We start from the raw sequence: 17,477 nt of genomic DNA, 5'->3' as shown, positions 1-17,477 counted from the left end.
TAAATGTGGTTCCAGCATAGCAGCGGGGAGCAAAGGCCACTGGCTGCATTGAGGTGGGAGATCACCCTAAAGCCCTTATCTCCCTGTTACAGGGACAGCAGTGAGGCTGCACCCGACCCTGATACAGTGCAAGGGCTGGGCCTGCCCCTCTGCACCAGATGTGGGTGGGCAGGCTCAGCCCAGCAGGATCCAAGTGTGGGGTGAGAGGTTTCTGTGTTGGGCAATCTGGTTGTGGGTGGCTTTACAAAAAATCTGGATACAAAGGGGCTTATTGGGGGGCTTGGGGTGCAGCGGCAATGGGACTCTGCTGGGGATCCAGGTGAAGGTGGTTGGGGCTCAGTAGAGGGGTCTGGATGTTGGGGAGATGGGGCTTTGTGTCGGGGGGGTCCTGGTGCTGGGTGAGTAGGGCTTGATGGGGTGGGAGTCCAGTTGCAGCTGGTTGGGGATCAGTGGGGTGGGGATATGGGTCTGGGGGCTCATCAGAGGGGTCCAGGTATAGGGGCATAGGGCTTGTCAAAGTGAGGGTTTGATGGGCCTGCTTAACGGGAGAGCCCCAGCTACTGCTAAGGGGATGTTGCATACTATCCTTCCACTCCTCTCCCCCCCCCCCCGATTCCCCTATTCCCTTTTCTTCTCCATCCTCATTCCCACATTCCCTTCCCTGTGCCCTATTCCACCTGCTTCTTCCCCCCTTCCCTGTCTCTTCCCCCCCCCCCCCCTTCCCTTATATCAGCACTCACTGTTGCACAGAAAACAGGAAGTCTCCCAGCACACGGAATGGGAACACGACTGGCACTAGGACCCAGGAGGTGGCATTCAATCAGTGGAGCCAGATGAAGCTGCCTTTAACTGGGAAGTTCTGTGCTTGCAGAAATGATAGGGCAGGTAACCCCGTGTGCCCCCTCCCCATGCCTCACCTCTGTTTGGAGAGGGGCAATCCCGATTTAAAAAACAAACAAACTGTACCTATGGTTGTCCCCCCACGCGGCTTCTCTGCCATTTTCTGCAGGGAAGCACAGGAATTCGGAGGGGATTGGGGGAGGCGCATTTTCTGCTGTTGCACAGTCACGCGGAATCCCCCCAGGAGTAATAAAAGCACTCGCTTGATATGTTTAGAAATACATTTAAACAAGGGAAATCTGTCTTACTGTCAGTTATCGGCAATAATTCTCAATTTCTATATTGACTTTTTTAATAACAAATTATAGTAGTACGAACAGCTTTTAGGGGCCATTGGCACATCAGATCCTATATCCTACCTCCAACAATTGCCCGTGCTGTTGGTTCAGTGGATGGTGAAAGTCCTCTTAATGCACTGAGCTGATTGTCCAGTACCATAGAACTGGTGAAGAGGCAAATGGCAGGTCAATTGTCAGTCAAGCGCACGTCTTAAGCCAAGACTGATAGCACTAGGAAAAGGTAGATATGGTAATTGCAGGTGCTATTAGTTTCCTTTTAAAAATCTAACTATGCTGTCTCCCTCACTGTCTTGAACAATGGATTCCATGGGTTAATTCTACACAGCCCCATTCTTCTTTGCTAGTGCAAGTCTGGAGTAACTCTACTGAAGATACAGCAGAGTTACATCACTGTAACAGAGCATAATCTGTCCCATAGTATTCTGCATTAAAATGTTCTATCATTTTTAATCTTACTGACAATTTAGTGGAGATATATCCCTTTGTTCTTTCATTTTTGGCTGGTGCCAATTTTTATATATAAAATGAGATTTCAGCACCAAGAAAAACTAATAACACTGTAAATACTATATTAAAAATTAACTCTTTCTTTTCTGGTGACAGGCGCCTTCCATGTATGCACCTTTTCCACCAAGTGTGTGTAGATCAATGGTTGATTACTAACAAGAAGTGCCCCATTTGCAGAGTGGACATTGAAGCTCAGCTGCCAAGTGAAAGTTGACACCATTTTCCAGAACTCTTGTCCTCCTCCTCACTCCCTTCCATCCTTCCTGGTACTGCAGTCTACCAAAGATGGCATGACTTACCTGCGCAGATATGGAAGCATTGATCCTAGAGTGCTATCTCTGCTATATGGTACAACTAATGCTAGACCTACAGTTTATGTAGACAGTTGAGTTTCAGTGTATTTATAAAGCTTTTTTAGGTTTTACATTTTTTTCTTTTAATTCATTTTACTGTATTTTTGCATGGTTCCTTGTATTGCATTTGTTTGCACATATTATGGGCTTTGTGACCCCAAACTTGCAGGCAAGATTAGCTGCTTTAGTAAGTAGAATTGTGTGTTGTTCCCTTCCCTCCCAAACATAGTATCAAGCTTTGAGAATATGATTTCACTCATTACTAACCTCGGATTTCTTAATTTAATCAATCATGTATTTTAGTTTAATGTATAAAGATCATCTAGAAAAGAATAATATTGTATATTAAGACATTCCTTAATTAGGAAAAAATGGCTGCTGTATATTTACAATGTCAGTTCTGAGTCAAATACCATCCTTAATACTGGGAACAGAATACAAACTATATTCGGTCTGACTGATACAGCTGGTATACTCCTCACCAGAGTTTTGTCTGATCAAATTTTATGTTTTTAAACTTTCAGCACAATACAGATATATTTGAATGTCAATATTAAACATTTAGACTGCTGTTCAGATTGTATTTATCATTTTCTTACAATGTCTAGAAATTTGAATCCCTAACTTAATATTTGTTGCTGTGAAACAGCTCTAATGAACACTAAATATTGATTTAAATTAGCTGGATTGTAGATACTTGCAGATTGAATGCATTTTTAGGGAAACAAATATGTAGAATTTTGTTCAGTCTTCTGCTAAGTATGTCAAATTACCTGCACACATTGGTTTTGTAAAGCCATTTAATCAGAACCTAGAATTGCAGTTCTTAAGGCAGGATCCATGCATTCTTAGAACTTTTAAAGAACCCAGATCTCTCATGGGATTTTTATTAGTTTTAAAGTTAATAAAGTCAGCTAAATCCACCTGTCACTTGTTTTGTCACTAGTAACTTAAAAATCTGTAAATCTCTGTAGAAACTGAAACAAATTATGTGATTACCTTGTTTTGCTTTGATCATAGATTCCCTCTTTATAAATTACCAACAGTCCATCACTGATTGAAAATATTTTCTATAGTTAAGATTTGCTGCATAATATAGTATATAGAATTAAATTAATGTACTAACATTTCTCCTTTGGAGGAAGTTTTAATCCACTTCGGGACAAGTTCCTTATCAAAATACTTTGACACACAATATAGTATAGTTTATTTAAAATGTGTTGAAGAGAGGCTCAAGAACATCAAGACAGTATTACTGTCACAACCTGGAAGAGATGTTCCTGTGGGATCATATATGAACATGTCAATAAGCTTGCATTAAGCCACCTGCTTTGTAAGTGGATTGAATAATAAATACCTTCTGTTTCCCTTGTGTCTTTCATAATCAGTTAAGTGTAAAACAGTTTACAATAAAACACAAATCAAAATGTTTTGTTTACACCTAACAAATTGTGATCCATTTATAAGTGTAACCTTATCTAATTTGATGCCTGTTTGTCTGGTTAAAAGCAGCTCCCCCACCCCCCTTTTTTTTTTTAATCGTTTCATGTCAGGAGTAGCATTTTCCAATGCAATGTCCATTGCTGGCAATAGACTTAATACCTCTGGCACTAAGGCATTAAGCAGGGAGAAGTTTTGTCCTAACAGTTGTGATTAATGGACATTTTAAAGCTTACTTGCATTGTTAAAAGTAAACTTAATTTGAAGACTTGAATCACTTTTGTGTTTAATTTGGTGGCGTGGGGTGAGGGGGATGAGGGAGAAAGCTAATGTGATTTGGCTGCTCCAAACTGTCATGGTTTTAAACTGAAGCTTCTTAGCGTATGTAGCTATAAGGACCTGTGGCTGGGTATGAAATTGAAGCTGTAGTGGATAAAATTAACTGGAAAGACAAAAAAGGAACCCTTTTCAACTCTTCAGTGCATATGAAGAAAAAAGGAGGGGAGGTAGCTTTCCAGGGGTGCACCCCAACTGATAGTTGAAGGTGGGAGGACACTCACTTTTAAAGTTACATCATAGGTACTTAGAGACATGGAAATAATTGAGACCCAGGGTGCACAATGAGTCCACTTTGGCATACCTTCCAGGGACAAAGAAGCACAGACTTTTTTTTAAAAATGCACCAGATTTCGGTGTCTGGTACTTAGAGGTATTTTAGTGGCCCATGAGTTGACCTATTTTATAACTGCTACTGATACTGTCTTGCTTTTAAATGTATACATAACATATTATAAAGTGATGTTTAACAGTTATGTGCCAGGAATCTCAGTTCCTGTTATGTGCTAATGCAGGGGCTAATAAACCTGCAGCCTACTCCTATTCCAGAAAGTTGTGACCTGATATAATTTAGGGAAAGGAAAATTAATGGGTTTTTGAAAATTTCCACCACTTACTGTGCTTTACTTGCTTAGATGCATTGCCTTAAGTTTTCTGCAGCATCTTTGACTTTCAAGATAAGTCTCAACAGTATGCATCAAATTACTTTTCATATAAAATTCCATTGTCAGAACAAATCCTTTTGTATGCAATAAATAAAATGTTAGACTGATCATCTGCAGTCTGTTTTTTCATAAAAGTTGTTTTCAATTTTGCCTTCTAGTGTTTAAGCTCTTCATTTGAACAATAATTCTTTGGCATAAGCTGTTTACTTGCATCCTAACAATGGATGTGTCTGTGGGAACATCACAACCTCAGTATGAAAGGATTAAATATTTTATAAAGCTCCAGCTATATACAGAAGTCAGTATCTTAATTAAAATAGTGGATTGTTTGAAATGCTACACCCACAGCATTTGTCATTTTCTCTACAACTAAGAGAATTTATGCAAATTACTATGATTTGTTTACTTGTGTACATAAGATAACACTTTGATTTATTTTGCTGTCAAAGTGTAAATCCAGTTGTTAGTGACCATAATACTTGCATGGTATTTGAATTTTCTCCCATGATGATAGCAGCGTAAGTGACTGAACCACAAAAAAGGGTCTGGAATATGAAAGGGAATTTTCAAACACCTTCATGTTGATTGTTCTGCAACAAAAAATGTGAGTGAATTGAAAAGTAGCTTCTGAAGCGGGAGTACGTGTGCTTCATGCTGATGAAAACTGAACAACTATCAAAACACCATGAAACAGTGAAAAGTAGTGGTGATGATACCATGTATTGGGTGCTTACCTTTGATGTTTTACTTTACCTTCCACTATTATTACTCTGACAGGTTTCAGAGTAGCAGCTGTGTTGGTCTGTATCCGCAAAAAGAAAAGGAGGACTTGTGGCACCTTAGAGACTAACCAATTTATTTGAGCATAGTCTCGAAGGTACCACAAGTACTCCTATTATTACCCTGAGATACCTTGAGTTTTTTTCCTCAAGTAGGCAAAAATTTTAAATCTTTACAGCACAAATGCATTATACCACTGAATCTGGGAAAACCTTCAGCATATGAGAACTTGCTTTCTCACCATTTTTGTATGGTGATTACTTCTATGCAAACCTGTTGAGTTGTTGCCTGCATAAATAATGCATGTACTATAACAAAGATTTGCTGTGGAACTCCATATTAAGGAAAGTAAAAAGTCCATACTTGGAGCAGCCTCAAAGGCAGACCTCCCATTATACTACTGTCCTAGTCTGACTGGGACTGACTATAAACATAAGTGACTGAAACAAGGAGGAGTCCGGTGGCACCTTAAAGACTAACAAATTTATTTGGGCATAAGCTTTCGTATGCCTGCATCTGTAATTTTCATTCCAGGCATCTGAAGAAGTGGGTTTTTTACCCACGGAAGCTTATGCCCAAATAAATCTGTTAGCCTTTAAGGTGCCACTGGACTCCTTGTTGTTTTTGTCGATACAGACTAATGCGGCTACCCCCCGGATACATAACTGACTGAAGAACTAAAGGATTTACTTTGAAACACTGGGGAACATTTACGCAAAGCTGAGTCAGAAATGTGCATGACTGGCTACATCTGAACACATAATGACATTACGTGGGATAATAGAGGGAGAAGTTTCAGAGTAGCAGCCGTGTTAGTCTGTATTTGCTAAAAGAAAAGGAGTACTTGTGGCACCTTAGAGACTAACCAATTTATTTGAGCATAAGCTTTCGTAAGCTACAGCTCACTTCATTGAGCTGTATCTCATGAAAGCTTATGCTCAAATAAATTGGTTAGTCTCTAAGGTGCCACAAGTACTCCTTCTCTTTTAGAGGGAGAAGTGTTAGAGCATATCCCATAAAATGGGACTGTCCTGATAAAGCAGGAAGAAATTGAGCCTTAAAGCAAAGAAAACAAATTGGTATGGTATGGCAAAGAATGACCTTTCTTAAGACAGTTGTAAGATATATAAGATCAAATTAAGACAAATGGATAGGTTGGAAGACTTAAAATCAGATCATTACGCTCAAAGGCTGGGGCACAAACGTTTTAATTAAAAAATAAGAAACCTTGAAAGAAACAGAAGTATTAAGTGCTTGTACAGGTGAACACAATGAGAGCTAGCTGGAAGTAGTAACATTCATTATTGGATTCAGAGTAGCAGCTGTGTTAGTCTGTATCTGCAAAAAGAAAAGGAGGACTTGTGGCACCTTAGAGACTAACCAATTTATTTGAGCATAAGCTTTTGTAAGCTACAGCTCACTTCATTGGATGCATTATTGGAGTAGCATGGCCATTAGATTTCACCTTGTTGAAAAATACTGTGCTGATTTTTCAGTTCTGCTCTCAAAAGGAATAAATATTTGATGATCCTACAGTGAGTGTGGGGAATTAGAGGAACCCTAATTCATGCTGTGCTTTTTAACTTTTGCCATGGGCGGGTATATTATAGCCATGCTACCCAACCTTTCTTTGAGTCATACCCATATCAAATAGACTTTCACCTGTAATAAATCACAGGTGTTACAAGGCTTAGCTGGCTACAACAGCCTTTTGGGGTTCGCCACTGTAAGGAAATATGCACTTATGTATTATAGTCCTGCTTATTAACAATGCAGTAGAACTGTATTTTGGACTACCTCTCTGCTTGAATATTAACCACTGCTCCTATGCAACTACAGGAATACATTAAAAGAAAAAAAAAGTGTAGGTGGATATATGTTGCTCAACTGTTCTAAGACATTACCTTGAAGCACTTCATATTAAGGTTTCAATACCTAATTTTCCCACTATTCCATTTTAAAAATCAAGGTTTGTAGGACAACTTCATATGCTAATGGCACAGATCTTAACCGCACAATATATGTTCTATAAGCTTATGCTGGAAGATGAGCTTCTGATAAGTTTAGTGGGCCCTCAATGCCAGAGAGGCCTTGGTATTTTGTTGGATAGGGCAAATATTACTACGTGTTTGGTTCACAAGGTATAAAGGACCTTGAAAGTCATTAGTAACTTTAACATACCTATATATATGAAAAATAACTGGATAAGAGAAAAAGCACTAAACTGTACTGGGTTGTGTGGGTATGTGTGTATATATATGTGTATCTGTATAAGGGCAATTGATTAATAACAGCTCACATGATTAACTCAAAATTAATCATGATTAAAAAATCAATGGCAATTAATTGCACTATTAAATTTATTAAATATATTTGGATGCTTTTCTATACATTTCTAAATATAGCAATTCAATTACAACACAGAATACAAAGTGTACAGTGCTCACTTTATATTTTTATTACAAATATTTGCACTGTAAAAATGATAAAGAGTATTTTTCAATTCATCTCATACAAGTACTGGAGTGTGAGCTCTTTATCCTTAAAATGCAGCTTACAAATGCGGGCTTTTTCTTGCATACTCGCGCGAGCTGCAGCCAGGCGGGGCGCTGCCCAGGGCGGCACGGGGCTGCCCTCAGCCCGGTCTGGGCGCGGGAGCGGCCAGGCGCGTCACTCCTCCTACGCGCGCGCGCGCCGTGGGCGGCACCTGCCGCGCCCAGCCCCCCTCCCCGGGCCGCTCTCTAACGCCCCGCCTCTCAGCGCCGCGCGCTCCGCTTGCGGAACGAGGCCGGTCCCCTTCCCGCCCCGCTTGGCTCTGGCGGCCCAGCCACTAGGGACCGAGGGGTCCCGTCCCGAGCGCTGCCTCCACCCGAAGTGACTACGTCTCCCAAGCTCCTTTGCGCAAGGTCCGAGCTCGCGAGAACTCTCAGTCGTAGCGGAGATCTGGACCGGCTTCCTTTGAAGCTTTGTTTTTGTTAAGATCTCCATTCCCGCGGAAGCGCTTCGAATCCAGTTTTCCCTTCCCGGCCAAGGGTCATCGTCACGGCAACGTATGGGGCGGAGCCCGAATGCTGGGCCAATCAGAGGAGAGCATCCTATGAAGCTGTCCAATGGGAGCACAGGCGGGGCGCTATTTGAAGCTGAGGGCGGCGCACCAGGCTAATAGCGTAGTAGCTGCATCAAGAGGCGGAAGGGGTGTCGGGGTCGCTTTCATTCCTCGCTCTTACAGCCCGACCGTCTCCAGTCAAGAGTCGCCGTCCTCATGGCGCTGGTCCGGCGCGCTGCGGTGAGTGCGGGCCTGGGCCTGGGCCTGGGCCCGGGCCGCCGGCGCCGAGCTGCGGGGACGCGCTGGATCGGGCAGGCGGCCGCAGAGAGCGGTGCGGCCGGAGCAAGCCGTGGGGTTGGGGCGGCGGGGAGCGCGCTGGCGCCCTGCTCCTGCCCACGCTGGAGAGCGCCTGTACGGAGACCCCTGCCGCCAGGCTAAGGGCCCGGAGCAGTTAAATGTCCTCTGCGTAGCCCCGGCTGGGGACAGTCGGAGGCTTCGGCCCAGGCTGCACGTGAAGCTTCAGCCGGGCCAAGGTCCCCTCTGCGCTGGAGGTTTGTACTATCTCCGCTGAGATTCGTGCAGCCCGCCTGCCGCACAGCCAGCGTGTCAGCACTCGCCGTCCCCGCGGAAGGGGTTTTCCCGTTGTCAGAGTCAGTGCACCCCCTTGGGGAGCTGTAGTCGGTCAGTGGCACAGTGGTGTCTGTAGCCGGGGCTAGGTTGGTTTAACTGCATCTGCCTGGGGTGGGAATTTTTCACACCACTGACTAATATAGTTAGTTTTAGGTGTAAATAAGGCCGAACACTGAGGGTCTGAGTGGTTTCCCTGGGGCAAATTAGACATTCAAGGCTAAGGTATTGATCTCAGTTGTGTCCGTCAGGCAGGAAACTCAGCAGATGGCGAGAGCAGCCGTTATGAGCATGCTTTCCTGAGGGAGCAGACACAGAGCTGCTTGTGCACGGCACTTGCTCTGGAGATAGCATGGGGATTTTCCAGCAAGTAAAATGCCTATTGTTTGTTCTGTGCTCATGGATATGGGATCTTCTGTATCACTCGGATTAGAATACAGCTGTCTCTGTTGGACTCCTGTTTTCTGATGGAAACAACGATGCAAAGTCCCAAATACAGGCAAACTGTTCAGACAAAAGGGTTGGCAAAAATTTAACTTCTGCCTTGCGACCACTGAAATGTTCTTACAGTAAAGTAAGCTTTCTTAAAGACTTGTGCATATGTAGATGTTAACCTTTGAGGTAATGCTTTTTTACCTTGTTGAAAGCTTTAGTCCTTATGAAAGATTTCTAATTTCACAGTAACAAAGAGAGGGCTGGGTTTCAGTATGGCTTTTAAGGGCTTGGATACGCTATCTAAAACTGAGTAGGGGAGCGCTTCAGTCCTTTGAAGTACAGTGTGTGCTGAAATAACTCTGAAAGGCAACAGTCTTTTACCATGCAGTGTAAAATTCATAAGGCAGTAATTCCCTCTCTTTAAGTGATGACCTAAGAGAAACTAGTTTGGTCACTGGCTCATCTCCATGGAAATTCATCTTTAGTTACAATTGGGTGGACATTCTAAAACTGATGCTAAAGAAAGCATGGTTTCCAGTTAGGAAGAACAAGATTTGGGTGACTTCATCTGTAATCTCTCTAAATGTAGTCAATTTTTAATTGCACTCTCCATAATGCATCTAATCCTCCTTTATTCACCTCCCCATCCTGCTGAGCACAACTATGTGCTGTGAAACAAAACATGGTATAGTGGTACTGTGGGTGCCCAGATACCATGGTGGTGGGAGATTTTGAGATTAGTATAATCTGAAAGTAACTAGTTTTTACTTGGAGTTTATTTAGTTTAGTTTTTTTTTAACGTTGTTTACAATTTTCCTTTGCAGATTACTAGAGGGGTGGAGAATGCTATGACAGGACTTAACAACAAAGCCAAAAGTCAAGTGACTAACAAAAGGGCTGCTTTGGAAGAGATTGGAAATAGAGTTACAACCAGAGGAACACATGCAGCCAAGGTAAAGCTGTAGTTCAACTCTAGCTGTCAGAAAAGCTACTTATTAGTTCTGAGTTAACTGTTGTTCTTTCCTCTGGTAGAAAACAGAGAGCTTCAAAGTACCTGTAAAAACTACAAAAGGAGCTACTAAACCAGCAAATGTAACTGCACAACCTAAACCTCCAGCTGCAGTAAATTTAACTCTCAAAGAAGAGACTGTTCCAAAGGTAGGAAATGGCAAATTCCTATGTCACTCTCCAGTTCCTAACCCTTGGTCCTCCACTCTAGCCCTTTCTAGGCCAGAGCTTTAACACTTCAGAAAAAGATCAGATTCATTTTATGATATTATTCCTGGCTTCAGTCTATTAGCTTACAGTCACAACTAACTTGGGATGTGACATAATACTACCCATTAGGACTTGCAAAAACTTGTCAGATCAAGAAATATATCTATAATGGGTAAAGGCCTTATAGGCTAAAATATTGTAGATATCTTAAATGGCATGTAGAGTCTTAGGTTTTGGTAGCTGCTTTCCTAGTTTGTATTACAGGCAAACTCCCAACTCATGGGGGTGGGGGGAGGGGGAGAAAGAGTCTTAAATGAGAGAGACTTAATGTATGGGCCTCAGTGACTATAATCTGTCCACTAGATTCTGTCTCCAACCCCCATGGATGTATCCATGAAAGAAGAGGACCTGTGCCAAGCTTTCTCTGATGTGCTGCTTAACAACATAGAGGATATTGATGCTGATGATTGGGAAAACCCTCAACTCTGTAGTGACTATGTAAAAGATATTTATCTGTATCTGAGGCAGCTTGAGGTATGGATGCCTAAGTACTACACATTCAAGTGAAATTAAGCTTTCAGTCTTTCATATTGGTCTCTCTTTAACAGCTGCAGCAATCAGTACGTCCACACTACCTCAATGGGAAGGAGATCAATGGGCGTATGCGTGCAATTCTAGTTGATTGGCTGGTTCAGGTCCACTCAAGATTTCAGCTCTTGCAGGAAACACTATATATGTGTGTTGCAATTATGGACCGCTTCTTACAAGTAAGTATCTGAAACCTGATCCAAGCACATTGTACAGGCTTTTGAGACTCATTAAATTAGTACACTCTAAAATAACTCTTGTCCTCTGTTTATGGTTTTTGGGTTACAGATGTTCCAGGCAAACTTAAAATCTGTTAACCTATAATTTTCTACCTGAGCTAAAAGGTGGATGTGATAGTTCTGACTAACACAAGTCATTCTAGGGACACAGATGCATCCCAAGGCTAAATCTAGAAGTCTTGCATGCTGAAAACCTAAATGGGGAGGGGGAAAAATGTGCTGACTCACTGAATGGAAATTCATGCCTTGTACTTGCTGAAAGGTAATACATCATGAAGATTAAACAGTTCTCTAAACTCTTGTTACCTTATACAGATTCACCCAGTATCCCGTAAGAAGCTTCAGCTGGCTGGTGTTACAGCATTGCTTCTTGCCTCAAAGTATGAGGAGATATTCTCTCCTGATATTGCGGATTTTGTTTACATCACTGACAATGCATACTCTAGCTCTCAGATCAGAGAGATGGAAATGATGATTCTTAAGGAGCTGAACTTTGACTTGGGACGCCCTCTGCCACTTCACTTCTTAAGGAGAGCATCAAAAGCTGGTGAGGTAGGTACTTCCTCTAGCTATCTTAAAATCCTCCTGCTTATGAGAGACTAGTATTGGAGGCATGGAATGTCAGGACTCCCATTAACACTTCATTTAGGCAGGGTGATTTTTACCTCATGACTTAAAGCACCATGAGCTGAAGGAGACTTTCTGGTGGGTGGGCCGTGTGTACAGCTGAATGCTTGTTATAGGAAAAGGACTGAGCAGTATTAAGTTACTTTGTGGTCATGGAGTCAAGCAACTCATCAGCGTTTGCTGCAATTCATAACATGATTGTCTCAAATTTTACAAGCTTCATGTTGAGGCTTCTGTTCTGTGTTTTAAAAGATACTAAAACTATTGTTGTGGTGTTGTGTTAAGGAGACAAGGATATTTGGCTTGCCAGCTCAAAGAATGGAAGCCTTATTGAGTGAAAATTAGCTGTAATACCTAAGCTTACTTTTTGATAAGTGTTTAACTAATCCATTGTCTTACTCTAGCTTCTCTTTAGGGAAAAGGTGGGACTCTCCTCATTTGCTAGGTCTGTTATGCTAGTATTATGCTATAGTGCTTGTTGCAAACACTACAGGGAATATAATTCAGCTATTTTTATGGGGTGAGGAGAATATTGACAATTCTGTTAGATTTGGGTTAGACTGAATTTGAGCCCTGTTAACCTGGGAGAACAGGTTAAGGGTCTCTTGGCCTCTCTCTCCTGAAGGAAGAGATCAAATTCCTACTTAACATAGTTTCAAAAATTTGTATGACTGAGAACAGGGTCAACAACTCTTTTCCAGACGGGAACAAGAACATAAAGTAGATTAAACCTGGACCACCTTGATGGTGGTACTATAATGAAGTGATAAATTTCATGAACTAACAAGCTGTTGATCTGGCAGGCTGATGCTGAGCAACATACACTAGCAAAGTACCTGATGGAGCTGACACTCATAGACTATGATATGATACATCATCATCCTTCAGAGATAGCAGCTGCTGCCTTATGTTTGTCTCAGAAGGTTCTGGGGCAAGGCAAATGGGTGAGTTGCTTTTTGTGATTTGTTCAAGGCCACAGAATAGATGGCTGTCAAACTTATGAAGTATGTAAGCTGCACTCCAACATAATGAGTAACTGCAAAGTATAGCTGGTAGGATAAGTAATCCAAGAAATGTAGTAATAAATGGAAAGGTTCCAGCTTGTTGCCCTTAAGCACTGGAATGTTCAGGCCTACCTGTAGTTGGAAGGCTAGAACATTTTTTCACAGTGCTACTTAGCACACCGGCCCATACTAGCAAGTAACTAAACTTATCAGGAACAACAATGGCAGGAAAAGCCAGCTTGACCATTAGGTAACATGCCTTGAGTATTTTCCCTTGCGGATGATAGACCTTTAACGCTTCAAAAGACAACCTCAAAATGTCCTTGCTTGCTAAATAGCTAAACCTAATAACCTTTCAGTCAGTGAAATGGTTTTGGTCAGTGTAAAAATTCCCCTTCAGAAAGCACTGCATTCTGATATTACAAAGAATAGTGATTGCATGATGAATTCCAACCACAGCTACTGAACTTCTAAACTATCTGCATGAACTTGTTAGCTTGGTTTACAGCTTTTGCATAAACCAGTTCTTGGACAAGGTGGGGAAAGACCACATCTAGGAAATAGTGTCAAGATACCACAGTAGACAACTCGGTACCAGTTTTACTGAGACAGGCAGTCAAAAGTAGGTGTCTACCTGTGGCCCTCAGGCATTTTAAGTAAACTTTGCACCTAGATTATGAACAAAACATGTTTTGAGTTGTGCCCTGCAATTCTTAAACTGAAGTGTTTGAATCAGCCCTGCTGTTACAGGGGACCTCTCCTCCCAGCCCCTGTGCTGCACAGAGCAGTTAGAAGTGTGCTGAGTAGTTGCTGAGCACCTGTTGAGGATTTTTCTGCCACTGAACCTGCTCAGCACACAAGATTCAACAAAACGTCTTCCCTAAAGTATTTATTGTGGCCTCTTGACGCTCCTGGAATATGGTCATAAGGATTTCATATAATCATGAGTTGGATGCCACTACTCTGACCTAATAGCAAGGATGATTCTGATCTACACACGGTAAAGCTCAAGTTCAACTTGTCCAGTCTAAACCAAACTTATTACAGTTGTTACCTGAAGCAAACTGTAGCGCCTCAGGCAGGCATAATCTGTTTGTTAGATGCTACTCTAGGGTTCTGACCAGTCTTGTATTGCAGGGTGTAAAGCAGCAGTACTACACTGGGTATGCAGAAGACAGTCTTATGCTAATTATGCAACATATGGCCAAGAATGTAGTAAGAGTAAATGAGAACTTAACAAAATACACTGTAAGTATACACTAAGGGCAAATATCTAATTATGCTTCAAATGTTATACACTAATGTCTTTGACAGATGTCTCTTGCTTCAGTTTTACTCTATAAAAGAATATGCTCTTACTACCTCTTTTGACTATTCAGCAACTTCCTGGCCCCTTTTCAAAGTGCTCCAGTGGAAATGAGTAGGTGGCTTAACCACTTACTAGTAAGTAGTCTGAGCTCTCTCTAGCATGGCACAAAACAATGTAAACTTATTACTTAACAGTCTCTCTAATTCCTACAGGCCATAAGGAACAAGTATGCAAGCAGCAAACTCATGAGGATCAGCACAGTTCCTCAACTGAACTCCAAAACAATCAAAGACCTTGCTTCATCTCTCTTGGGATAATCCTAGGTAGACAATTCCTACTCCATGCACTTTGTCAACATGCCATTGAGGCACAACTGCTGCTTTTGTACATAGCCTTTCAATCTTAGTACAGACCCCTCAGATTCACTCTGAAAGCAAACTTTTAAACTTGCCCTTTAATACTCTTGTATATCTAGAAATAAAGCTCCTTTTTTAAAAAAAACTCTCCCTGGGTATTACTAACACTAAGTGTAGATGGTGCATGTGAGAACTCGACTTTCACAAGCAATGTGAAATGACCTACTTCATAAACTTTGGGTAGACTTGAGATGATCCTCATAATAGGCCAGCAATCAGAACCTTAACAGTTTAAAACAAAGCTCTAGAGTACATAGTTGACATGAATCTGGCAAATGTGAGGGTGTCTAGAAGTAATCTCCACTCATAAACTGGATCAACCTGGCTTTTGGTGGGGGAGAGCCCAATTTGAGGCAACTGCAGATTTTAATCTAAGTACTATTAAGATAAGCCCCAGTCTGGCAAACACATCTCTGCATGAATGTAGTTGTAGTCCCAGTCCTAGGCCAAGCCCCCTGAACATCTACATTTAGTGAGTAGAGTGCATGATACTCTGGGGCATGATACATGGAGGCCAGCAGAAGTGGGACATGTATAAGCTGAAACTGTAGCTTATGTCCAGACAGTGCCTCTTGCAGGGCTGAGCTGCCTGGAGAATGGAAAAAATCTACCCCTATAAGTGATGGCTTGATTCAAGTCCATGTAACTGAAGCTTCCTCCTATCAGAAGGAGGAAGGTAGCAGGAAACTGGCGATTAGAGTAAAGAAAAGGGTTCCCCCTCCAAAAGCTGCTTAGGATGGTTCCAACTACTCATTAGTTCATTATGAACCACTACGAATCTCAATGGAAGACTATTGGGCTAGAGCAGGGGTCAGCAGCCTTTCAGAAGTGGTAGGCCAAGTCTTCATTTATTGACCTTAATTTAAAGTTTCACATGCCAGTAATACATTTTAACCTTTTTTGGAAGGTCTCTCTAGAAGTTTATATATAACTAAACTGTCATATGTAAAGGAAACAACATATTCAAAATATTTAAGAAGCTTCATTTAAAATTAAACGCTGATCTTACACCACTCAGCCTGGGGTTCAGTTTACCTTGGCCAGCAGCAGGCTGAGCAGGGCCAGCGGCCAGGATCCCAGAGCGGCTCAGCCTCCTGCCAGTCTGGGGTTCCATCTGCTGGCTCCTGCCAGCCAGGGTCCCAGCTGCTGGCCCTGCTCAGCCTGCTGCTGGTCTGAGATCCTGGCCCTGCCCATATAGTTGGTACCTATCTTCTCCCTGGTTCTAGCCCCTTAGCTTAGTGCAGGGAGGAGAAGAAGAGGGTGGGAGTGCACTGAGCACAGGGCTGGGGGTGAAGGAGCAGGTTGGGGTATAAGGTCTGGCCAGGAGCTAGAATGAGGGAGGGGGCTCAGGGTTGGCAGGAGGTTTGGGGGTGGAGCGCTTACCTGGGTAGCTCCCATTTGGTATGAGGGGTGCAGTTGGGAATGTGGGGTGGGGTGCAGGAGCTCCTGTTTGGTGCTCAGGGTGGGAATGTGGGGGGTGTGTGTGCAACAGTCAGGGTAGAGGGCTGGGGCATGTGAGGGGGTGCAGGTGTGGGGGGAGTGCTGGGGGCAGGGCACAGAGCTGGGGGCAGGGGGGAGCTCCACAGTCCTGTTCTCCCACCTCTTCTCTACCTCCTCCCAGGAGCGGCCAGCTTGCTATGGCTCTGCTTCTCCCCCTCCCTGGCAAGGTCCATCAGCAGCAGGGAAGGAGAGGAGGAGGGGCAGGAACCCAGCATGCTGGGGGATGGGGGAGCTTGCCTGCTCTGCAGCAGCAGCTAGCAGGACCAAGCTTCTTCACCCTGTGCGGGGGGGGGGGCAGAGAAGAGCAGGCCGGGGGGGGGGGGGGCAGAGAAGAGCAGGCCAGGGGGGGCAGGATTTTTTAATGGCACGCTGCTGCCTGCTGGGGTCCTGGCCTGGGTTCAGCAGCAGGCTGAGCAGGGCCAGTGGCTGGGACTCAGCAAGCAGCAGTGTGCCATTAAAAATCAGCTCGTGTCACCTTTGGCATGCGTGCCATAGGTTGCCGACCCCTGGGCTAGAGAAAGCATGTGGTTCAGGTCCTAACCTAGAAGGAGGGAGACCCACCTGATTAGGTACGAGGGCAGGGGCTTGAACTTGGAGCAGCTTCAACAGAAGACAAACCTGCCCCAGAAAATATACTACTGTAGTAGGTGGAGTGCTCTCCTGCAGTGTAGGGGTCCAAAGTTCTGGAATGGGTTGAGGCCTAAATGGTCAGTAAACTTCATGTCAATTGGGACAGTTCCAGGCTGCTTAAAACTTTTGGGGGGGGGGGGGGGTCAAACTATTCCTCTGAAAAACTTTGCTTATCTTTCTACTTGTACCTCAACAGTCCACAATAGTGTTACTAGGAATCTGCTGCACTGGCCATATGCCTGGGGGATGGTATCTGAGATCATTGCATGCACACTGCCACTCCCTTTAATGGTTTGCCTTCTGTAGAGGCTTCTTTACAGCTGGAGTCGGTCAGGTGCCCTTGCAGTGTGTCTCAACAGGGGCTTATTCAGGAATAGCTTCAAGTGGATTCCCTACCTAATCAGAAACACCTGTCATGTAGACAAGTCTTAGGCTAACTATTAACAGAAGTTTAGCAAACACTATGAAGTACATTAGCAAATCAAACTTCTTCCTGTTTATGTTGAGATGTAAGCCTTAGCCCAACTTCTTGAATTCATGGAAGTCTATAGCATATTG

General features: G+C 43.1%; 2 protein-coding genes across 9 annotated transcripts in view; both read left to right on the top strand.

Moving 5' to 3' along the window:
• The window catches only part of RNF111 (ring finger protein 111), a 91,659-nt gene extending 87,886 nt beyond the window's left edge, over positions 1-3,773 (top strand). For 5 of the 6 annotated variants that reach the window (XM_073303734.1, XM_073303733.1, XM_073303732.1 and 2 more), the window contains one exon: positions 1,803-3,773. In XM_073303734.1, the coding sequence (XP_073159835.1) occupies positions 1,803-1,920 (118 nt within the window). In that variant the 3' untranslated portion in view covers positions 1,921-3,773. Of the gene's footprint in view, positions 1-92; positions 285-1,802 lie in introns of those variants that run through there. The other variant, XM_073303730.1, reaches the window with a different exon arrangement.
• A 4,465-nt stretch (positions 3,774-8,238) lies between these two features.
• Positions 8,239-15,803, top strand: CCNB2 (cyclin B2). 3 transcript variants are annotated; one of them, XM_073303736.2, is made up of 9 exons: positions 8,239-8,566; positions 10,213-10,341; positions 10,421-10,546; positions 10,970-11,140; positions 11,215-11,373; positions 11,749-11,985; positions 12,864-13,004; positions 14,202-14,312; positions 14,586-15,803. In XM_073303736.2, the coding sequence occupies exons 1-9, from the start codon at positions 8,543-8,545 to the stop codon at positions 14,688-14,690; spliced, it is 1,203 nt and encodes a 400-aa protein (XP_073159837.1). In that variant the 5' UTR covers positions 8,239-8,542; the 3' UTR covers positions 14,691-15,803. The 3 variants fall into 3 exon arrangements, with proteins under 3 accessions (XP_073159837.1, XP_078710776.1, XP_073159839.1); XM_073303738.1 differs by lacking the exon at positions 8,239-8,566 and adding an exon at positions 8,606-8,877; XM_078854650.1 differs by lacking the exon at positions 10,970-11,140.
• The last annotated feature ends 1,674 nt before the right edge of the window (positions 15,804-17,477 follow it).

This window comes from Lepidochelys kempii, chromosome 10 (assembly GCF_965140285.1).
Source record: "Lepidochelys kempii isolate rLepKem1 chromosome 10, rLepKem1.hap1, whole genome shotgun sequence".
Lineage (NCBI taxonomy): Eukaryota > Metazoa > Chordata > Testudines > Cheloniidae > Lepidochelys > Lepidochelys kempii.
Note: the sequence above shows the minus strand (reverse complement) of the source record. Positions and strands in the feature narration are given on the sequence as shown.

Coding starts and splice junctions, on each gene's coding strand:
- CCNB2 (XM_073303736.2), top strand. CDS start 8,543: ATGGCGCTGGTCCGGCGCGCTGCG. Junction 11,986..12,863: donor GAGCATCAAAAGCTGGTGAG/GTAGGTACTTCC, acceptor TTGATCTGGCAG/GCTGATGCTGAGCAACATAC. Junction 14,313..14,585: donor AGAACTTAACAAAATACACT/GTAAGTATACAC, acceptor TAATTCCTACAG/GCCATAAGGAACAAGTATGC.